Source organism: Borostomias antarcticus, assembly GCF_949987555.1.
Source record: "Borostomias antarcticus genome assembly, chromosome: 5".
Lineage (NCBI taxonomy): Eukaryota > Metazoa > Chordata > Actinopteri > Stomiiformes > Stomiidae > Borostomias > Borostomias antarcticus.
Genome location: NC_140238.1, coordinates 30,986,389 through 30,995,962, shown reverse-complemented (window position 1 = coordinate 30,995,962; position 9,574 = coordinate 30,986,389). Strand labels below are relative to the sequence as shown.

General features: G+C 44.0%; 1 protein-coding gene across 2 annotated transcripts; it reads right to left on the bottom strand.

The window, feature by feature from the left end:
- Nucleotides 1-273: 273 nt before the first annotated feature.
- pih1d1 (PIH1 domain containing 1) lies at nucleotides 274-9,531 on the bottom strand. 2 transcript variants are annotated; one of them, XM_084438825.1, is made up of 11 exons: nucleotides 9,486-9,531; nucleotides 9,020-9,102; nucleotides 8,178-8,235; nucleotides 7,156-7,344; nucleotides 5,900-5,961; nucleotides 5,572-5,653; nucleotides 5,293-5,389; nucleotides 4,733-4,765; nucleotides 3,078-3,156; nucleotides 2,429-2,572; nucleotides 274-382 (listed from the first exon to the last, which is right to left on the bottom strand). In XM_084438825.1, the coding sequence occupies exons 2-11, from the start codon at nucleotides 9,098-9,100 to the stop codon at nucleotides 347-349; spliced, it is 861 nt and encodes a 286-aa protein (XP_084294951.1). In that variant the 5' UTR covers nucleotides 9,101-9,102; nucleotides 9,486-9,531; the 3' UTR covers nucleotides 274-346. The 2 variants fall into 2 exon arrangements, with proteins under 2 accessions (XP_084294951.1, XP_084294952.1); XM_084438826.1 differs by lacking the exon at nucleotides 8,178-8,235 and having other exon boundaries at nucleotides 9,486-9,506.
- Nucleotides 9,532-9,574: the final 43 nt, after the last annotated feature.

Genomic DNA, 9,574 nt, shown 5'->3' with positions numbered 1-9,574 from the left:
AAGGATGGGGGTGGGGGGCGTGAGAGAGAAAGAGAGGGGACAACAGAGGGATGAAAGGAGCAGACCAGAGCCAGAAATAGATTAGACGGACAGAGTATTTTATTCCTCCTCTTTCCATGAAGAGGGTCTTCAGTTCATAGAACACTCACACAACCCACACAGAGCCAGCATTGACGAGCTCTGAAATGTATCAATGGAAGAGGAATACTGCAGGAATCAGGATTAAGTGTGTTGACTGTAACAAATGATAATTGCACATAACCACTCAGACTATTTTTACTTTACAAAAAATAACGTTTATTTTCATTTAACAACCACGGGTGAATGAATTTGATGTCCAGTTTCTTCATGAAGACACCACTGGCATTGTCACTGTGAGAATCTGTATGTATGTGAAGAAGAGGGAAAGAGAGAGATGAGGTAAATAAGAGAGATAATTCAACACAAGTGCACAGTAAATATGTTGTCCCACACAAATGATGCACGTGTAAAAGTTGGGATTAATTTTTAGCTCTATTTGAATAATAATACTGTGATCAGATGGGCGGGTAGGCTTCTGCAAGCGCTTATTAGGCTACTGGGGAACAGACAGACAATTCGTTAGACAAGAGAGAAGCAATACAGACTTTTGGCTGTTTGTGAAGTCAGTCTGCGTGAAGTGCCTGCTACAGACAGTAGGTGTTCCCTCTTCCTACGGTTAACTTAGGACCTTAAACTCTTAAAATATTTTCGCTTTACATGATTGTTCATGGGAAAGGCGTGAAAGCTTAAGGTATGGTTGCTGGGACACCGCCCGATTGTGTCTGTCAATCAAATTAATCAAAGCTTTATTTGTATAGCGCATTTCATACACAGAGGCAACACAATGCGCTTAACAGAGAACAAGGGAGGTGGGCATAGGTCCCACCCCTACATATTCCAGAGGGAAGCAAAAAAACAGTATCACCCAGGGGCCAGAAGAGTGAGCTGTAAAAATTCTTCCCTGACCCCTCTCAACGAGGCGATCGAGCAAGCTCCTGGAGTATGTTTGTCTAACGGCTAAGAACATTTATAGAGCAATAAATTACATTAAATTACATTTTCAGAGCAAGAAGGGCTAAACACATCATAGGAGAGACATGGCAAACACTGGTATATGTCTGTGTGTGCATGAGTGTGAGTGTGCCTGGGCCCAGATAGAGGCAGGGGTTGAGGTAGAGTGGGGGTTTTGGTGTTGTTCAGGGGGGTGGGACCATGGCCACACTACTTTTTTTAACTTCTGTGTTGGAAACGTGGACATGTGAAAAAGGCCTGTACAGACCATCAAAAGAGTACGCCCATCAGCCAGGCCGGATCTGGCCTGGATTTTCTCAACTTGCATCAGTGGGAAGACAGTAGGCTACATCCTACATCACAGCAACGTGCACACAACTTGGGTTTTATCCAAACCTCCACCCGGAAGCTTTTCTTATACTCAACTTGCTTTGGTGGAAAGACGGTAGCCTACATCACTGTAATATAATATGTACACAAAAGTTCACTTATATCCAAATTTCCATCTGGTTCTGTCTCCTCAGTCATTGCGTCATCTCAGCGAGTGTTTATGTGAGTGTTTACCTGGCTGAATTACTGAAAGGCATGAAACGCAGATAACTTATCCAAGTTTCACATGCCTTTCAGTAAAGGTAAACCCTCGCGTTTCGAATTACGGGAAGAAGTTGGGTTCAAATTTGGTAGTATGATTCATTTGCTTCTTTCTTTTTCTCATGCGATAAAGTTTCCAGATTAATCGTGAGAGTTAACGCATTAACGTTGACAGCTCTGCAAAATACCTAAACAAGGACCAGCCAATCTGAGAGTCCTAACATGTAGACCAAACAATCCAACCAATCACGGGTGCTCCTCAAGCTGTGAGCTCAGTGGTGGGTTCTGCTACACGGTTCTGCTCTCGCCTCGCAAAGCAGTGGATACTTGCTCAGCAAAGCTGCGCGCACCTGTAGTCGCACCTGTAGTCGCACCTGTAGTCAAGTGTGTGTGTGTGTGTGGCACATATGTATGGGGGCTGTACTTAGGGTTTGTTTTTTAAGGGTCTGGGGAGGTTGGGATGTGGGTATAGGGATGAGTGAAATCTTTGCTACATAACTTTTTTGTATTCCTTCTATGTATGTAACTTTACGACTGTGTACTATTTGCCCCACTATTTTAAGACTGTATATTTATTTGCCCAATGACTGCGGGTGGAAATTAGCTGTTTAGCTATAACCTTGTACAGTGCATCTCTCCCTATTCTATAGGGGAAATGTCTACTGTACCTTGTCCCTGTCTTAAAAATAAATGAAATCGATCAATCAGCCTCCCCCTTGTTCCACTGTGGGGGACGCTAAGACAGCGAGGGTGGTTGTGTGTTGACTTGATGTTTGTGAGGGTGTGTGTGTGTATCATACTGTACCTGTGTTTTAGTGTTGTACTGTGCAGCGCTGCTCTCCTGGTTGATGAAGAAGGGGAAGAAAATGTCTAGATGAAAGAGACCAGGACGGGCCTTCAGAACCAGCCTGTCCTCTCCTAGGTCCAGAACGAGGGAGCGAGAGGATGACTGGCGACCAGAGAGAGAGAGAGAGCAGGAGAGAGAGCGCGAGAGGGAGAGAGAGCGAGAGGGAGAGAGAGAGAGCGAGAGGGAGAGAGAGCGAGAGGGAGAGAGAGCGAGATGGAGAGAGCGAGATGGAGATGGAGAGAGAGAGAGAGAGAGAGAGAGAGGGAGAGAGAGAGAGAGAGAAAAAAGGCCAGAGGGAGAGAGAAAAATCAGTTACATTCAAGGGCCGTTTTCTTGTTCAGAGGGTTGATTTTCTTGTATTGCATTTTCAATATCAATCTTAATTTTCCTACTCCCTCACCTAAGTTGTTGATCTTTAACTTTAGCCAGTTGTAATATCAAAGAGTATAAATGTAGTTATAAGGGTTAACTCCCCTAAACCTTTCACACTGGAAGTCAGAGCTATTTCAACATACAGTAGCAGAATCAATTGCAACAGTCCAGAGAGGAATAACCAATAGACAGAGTTTTCCACTAAGTAAAATATATGACTGAGTCGGCGTCTCACCACCCCTGGAAGCTGAATCTCTGCTATCAGATACTCTGGATCACCAACAGGGGGCTCCACCAACAAACAGAACTCTGGCCTGTAGCAAGGACCGAGTAAAGGGTGGAGGGAAAGAAGGCGCAATTATCAAATCAAACTTTATTTATATAGCGCATTTCATAGACAGAGGCAACACAATGCGCTTTACAGAGAGCAATGGGAGGGGGGTGGGGTTGGGCATGGGTCCCACCCCTAAATATTCCAGAGGGAAGAAAAAAAACAGTTTCACCCGGGGGCCAGAAAGGTGAATAATGAGTGACCAGGAGAGAGAGTTGCTAAATAAGAGTGCTAGCCAGTGGCCACTGTTCATTTTTCCCCATTGCTAATAATACACTTTGTGTCTCAGTAAAGGTATACTCCATTCTACACAGGAGCCCTTCTACGTTTCAAATCCGCTTTAGAGGTTCAGGGGCTTGCTTGTCTGGTCCCTGGGCTACATGCTACGATTCACAAGATGGACTGTGCCAAAGCCCACCACTAGGTGTCATAACCACAGTTGCCAAAACAGTCCATATTGCAATAAAAAGTGACTGTCCAGCTTACTCAAAAAGGTGTGCGCAGTCAAAGGAGAATCCTGAGAAACTCTGATAAGTTAAAAATCCACCTTCATCACCCTGATCACGACTATCCAAGTCGAAACGCGTTGGTCCCGTGCACAATAAAGGATTTTTAACTCATCAGAGTGCTGCAGGATACTCCGTTGACTGCGTCTCGCACCATTTTGAGTAAGCTGGACAGTCACTTTTTATTGTTATATTATTTTATCCTTTGATGAGCACCTGATTTTCTTCTTTTACTCAGTCTATCGGACCCATTGTAGCACTCTCCTATAGGGCTGGGTATCGAGTCGAATTTCAAGAATCGATTCGATTCCGATTCACAAGGTTCGGAATCGATTATCTCGATTCGATTCGATTCAATATCGATTCGGTTAGTGTTACTAAAACCTTTTTAAAGTGTGTTACTAAAACGTTTTTTTTTAGCTGTAACCTTAATTACATGACTGCCAAGTTATGCAACACATCAATACTAGGGCTGGGTATCGATACTGACTTCCAAAAATTAATGAATGAATCATTGAATGAATTAATGAACTATTCATTCCTTCATTTATTCATTCAATAAAAGATCGATTTTGGGATTCATGAATCGATTCTGAATCATTTGATTCAGAATCGATGAATCGATTTTTTAAACCCAGCCCTACTCTCCTACATGTATATATCTTTTCTAACAGTACATATTGCATTGGACATGGACACAAACTGCTGTTCCAGACAGTAAAAGTATAGTCTATTCTACTCAGAGACACTTCTACTTTTTAAACCCAAAGTCTAGGTATGTAAAACCTTCCTGGCTTGTTTAATCTTCGTTTTACATGTCAGAATTCTCATTCTCATAGGTTAGAGTATCGATAATTCAAAAAGAAATTTCAAGTTTTCACTCCATCATTGCCACAAAGGAACATGCATGCATCATGGATGGGGAACACCGTGTTTACTGTGCACTTGGTGTTCATTACAGTTGTTTACAACAACAACAACAACAAAACAGCAAGAATGTGTTAACCAGGAAGGTGTAAATGCACAGTGGAGGGACCAGACCCAAGAGCTTACCTTCGGTCTGCATCTGGGGGTGTGGACGACTCCCTGAGGAAAGAGTTTGACGAGTTGAAAGAGGGAAAGAAAGAGAACCATTGTTATAAATTCCACATTCATCCCAGTCCCACGCCTGTTTTCTTTACATCTCTCCATTAACGGATCTACAGACGTAATGCTTATACCGACAGTGGTGTGAAGCACACTCCCTTCTCTGTACGTTTCTCTAGCGTTGAAGGTGGGAGAGCAAAAAACTCGGAAAAACTATCTTGTCTGTGCAACTGGCAGAACCAAAACCTGTGTGTGCGCGTTTGTGTAATTGAGAGGATGTGCGCCGAGTAAAGACGGATCAAGGACAGAGAGAGAGAAAGTGAGAGAGAAACAGAGAGAGAAAGAAAGAAAGAAAGAAAGAAAGAAAGGGGTATCAAAGATACTGATACTGAAATGAATGTGAGCGAGAGAGAGAGAGCGAGAGAGAGAGAGCGAGAGAGAGAGAGAATGAGAGCGAGAGAGAGAGAGAGAGAGGAGAAAAGGCCAGAGGGAGGCCATTTTCTTGCTCGGAGGGTTGAGAAACCTACTTGGAATCTATCTCCTGAATGACAGGTTTGCTCTTGGTGCGAATGTTCTGCTCAATAACAGAACCAAGAAACTTCCTGTTCTTCAGAATCTTCCAGTCTGGAAATTAGAGACATGCCCACACACATTTCTGCTTAAGGCTCGCCACTTTCATGCAGGCACTTGCCTGTGCAAAACCATCAGTCCCATATGTGTACTGTAAGCCATCAACACACACACACACACACACACACACACACACACACACACACACACACACACACACACACACACACACACACCTCTACTGAGCTCCAGGTTGTATTTGTTCTCCAGTCCCTCTAGACACACTGCCAGTAGAAACTGCTGGAATAGAGGATCTTTCTAGAAGCAGGAGGAAAAATAAATATTGATTAAACACACTGCTGTCACACAATACACACCTACAACAGTCGAGCCAGAAAGTCTGCACACCCCATTCACCTTCTCAACAAAATACAACGTGGAGGTGGAAGGGGTGTGCAGACTTTCCAGCTTGACTGTACACAAAATGTAATTTTCTGCTTAGGTAAAATAAATAAAACTAAAATTAAATTAAAAAAAAAACAAACTAGATGAACAAACACACACCTGGCACTTCTGAAAGAATTCCAGGTTGATGACCACATCATATGCTGTGCAGCCCTGTGAATCTGTGGGAATAAAAAGGTTCAACCAATTCAATTCAATAGCCTTAATTTATACTCGAGGGCCACTGTGGTTGCCCTCATTTTCAGTGACGACGAGTAGAACCATTATAATATGCTAATATCAGATGTAGCAAGCAACCCTTTGTAGATGTATCCCAGATAGACATTTCTCTTGGACTACACAGCGCCTATGAAAAGTATTCACCCCCCTTGGACCTCTTCCACATGTCATTGTTACAACATAGAATAAAAATGGATTTAATTTGGTGGGGGGGTTGTCACCGATAAACATACTCTATAACGTCAAATGAATTGGAAATAAAAACCAGCAAATAATTGATTGGATACATATTTACCCCCTTTGCTGTGACACATTTGAAACACCAAATCAATGTTGTGGCCTCAACACTAGGTCAAGATCAAGGAACTTTCCAAACAGATTCAGGACAAGGTTCTCGAATAGCACCAATCAGGGGAAGGAATGATAAAATAACATTGAGTCTTCTGTGGCGGAGATGGGAGAAACTACTGATACTTGGTACCGTAGAAGCACCTTTGGCAGCAATTCTGTTAGAGGAAGTCTTTGATCAGCTTTGCACATGCCTTCAGGTGAGTTTTCAAGGGCTTTCTTCTTGCCACTCTTCCATAAAGCCCAGACCTGTGAGCTGTCCAGGCTATTGTTGTCTTATGCAGAGTTTCTCCCATCTCAGCCACGGAAGACTATCAATGTTGTTGACGCTTCCGCTCATCGGTGCACAGATGGAGCTTGGCGTGGGAGCGTGGCGCCGAGGAACAAACCGCAGACCACGTCATCCAAATATATCGGACACCCAACGGAATGCATGGCCTGACGGTCGTGGATGACGAACTGGTGACATGGCTCCTGGAGGTGTGCCCGGATATATAGCCCGGGTGACCCCCTCACCCAGGCTCGGGGTGGTAAAAGGATAGCCCCTCGGCCCCGAGCCTGGGGGGAGAGGACGAAACCAACCTACCCATAAGACGAAGAAGAAATGTTCTTGTATCCGGGTCCTAGTATGTGTGAACCATATACACGGCTAATAAACAGATCTTGAATGTGAATGTGATTCGATGAAACGCTAAACGCTGTTTGTGGTTGACAGTACTCCACTATTGAGTATTGAGGAGGGGGGGAAACAGTTGAGAAAAGAAGAGTATTGTCCCTCAGCCACTCACTGTTGTCTAGCTCAGTGTGGGGCTCGCCGAGGCTCATGGGTACCCTGTATCCTGTGGGGTCGTCGGATTCAAGGAGCTCCACTAGCTCCTCCCTGGAGAGGGAGGGAGGCGGTGGGACAGAGGGAGACTGACAGATGTTGATGAAAAGCTTCTGTTTGTCAGGCAGCGACAGGGTCTTCACACACATGCCTGGAGGAGAGGAACAACAGAGAATAAGGTTTATCTGAAGCTGGCATAGAACATCTACTGAAACGCAGGGTGTAAAGCTGGAAATACACCGAGCCGGCGGTCCGACGAAAACAGCGGGGGTTCTAGCCGTCGTAGTATTGGCTTGATAGGGATGCATTTTTAGCTCGTTTAGAGCCGTCGGGTTCCGACTTCTCAGAGAAATCAGCTAGACATTTTGGGACTTCGGGAGGAAGTAGGCCATTTAAGCAGGAGTTTCACACAGGGGGGGGGGGGTCCATTGTTGATAGCCATGGCATTGAGACTCTACTGAACACAAAGATTAAAGCCTTTCCTGATTCCAACCGATTTATCCACAACTAGATACATGATACACACTATATGGACAAAAGTATTGGGACACCTACACATTACACCTACAGGAGCTTTTATGACATCCCATTCTATGAATTTAGAATGGGATGTCATAAAAGCTCCTGTACAGTAGGTGTAAAATGTAGGTGTCCCAATACTTTTGTCCATATAGCGTAGATGCATGAAGATTAGCTGGACATTATGTGCTTGTGTTGATTTATAATGACAGCATAACAAGCCAAGTCATTGACAGTTAATTCTCAAGTACAGGATGCATCCCTTGATCCATTTCATAAGCCTAAACCTGATAAAGCCAGTGCCAACGTTAGCTTACAGTCGGACTCTGACATCAGTTTATTCTTGCTGTGTGTACACCAGGGAGGTACGAACTTCTGACTCGGGCCGTCTTTTGTCAGGAGCAGTGAGGAGCATGTCGGCTCTTGTTTATTTCCAGCTTAGCAGCGTCGTTGAGAGAAACTGACCTGGCTGTGGTCGAATGACTCTGGAATCAGGATCTGTGCTTTGCACTTTGCCCATTGTCTGAGAGAGAATTACAGAAAGACAGTGTGAGAGACACAGAGAGAGAGGTGCATAGATAGGGTTTTTCCTAGCTCAGAATGGATCTTTGGGGGGTGATCCGCACACAATTTTTGGGGAAACCTCATTTTTATGCCGAGTAGCCTACCAGCATGTATAGGCCTATAGTCTTTGCTGTCAAGCTCACTTTTCACAATCGCGGGAATTATCCCGACATGACACAAAATGGATATGAAGACCAAATGTTTAGGATATTGATGACCTTCTATTAATTATCTCAATTACCAGTGGTCCAAACCATGGACAATGCAAGAAAGAGGGATGGGTTGCACTTGAAACACGCTATCAAACACATTTGGAGAGGATTTGAACTTATATTTTTATTCTCAATTTTTAGCATTTTGGCACTGCTGATTTTCCTTTGGCTCTGGGTAAAATCTCTTTGGGGGGCGCCAAAAAATCCTCTATGCAGGAAGAACCCTGATAGACACAGAGCACAAAACGTATGCTATGGCAGTCAGTGTAAATAGAACATACTATAGCTAGGCTAACAACAGTGGTATATCTGTGTGCTTCAGCATTCAACATAACAGTGTCTGCAATTATCTCGAGTTAACGTTTGCACTTCCATTCACTGGCATTCCTCTTATCCTGTGAGACTACATCACCGTGCAAGTGCTGCATCTATTTTACAGTTTATCATATTTTAAATCATTCTAACGTTACTGTCAAGGGGGAAACTACAATCTAGTGCAGGATGCAGTCTAGCTGGCTGCCAGCTACAGACCTGTAGAAGAAGCTGTTGGTACAACTCCTCTTGCTGCTGCTGCTCTAGCTCCGAGTTGAAGAGGGATGAGTCAGTCTCCATGGCTGAAGGGAGAGGGGGAGAGAGAGATTCAATTAAGAAATATCTCCGTGCATCTCCCTCTCTAGTAATAGTAAGTTACGTCCTCTCTAGAAATAATACGTTACGTTTTATGGCTACTGACTGGCAATTAACTAGCTAGTGCTAGCTAGCCAACACATACAAACAAACGTGTGCTCAGTTAACGAGACCTACACCTAGCCAGATACTAGCTAGGCTAACTGTTAACTAGCTAAAGTTAGCTCGCCAGGAACATCCATACTAGTACACGCATTGCCAACGTTAACTAGCTAACCCATTAGCTATCCACGTGTTTGACATTAGAAGCTATTTGCAATTTAGCAGATACGTGCCATTATTATTTTTTTTATAATTATAGGTAAGCTACCTGCTAGTTGTGATGTTACGGTATCGCTCCGAGGTGTGTTAGCGCAGGCCCGTTACCGAGGTTTCAGAGAAGCACGTGATCGAGAACCA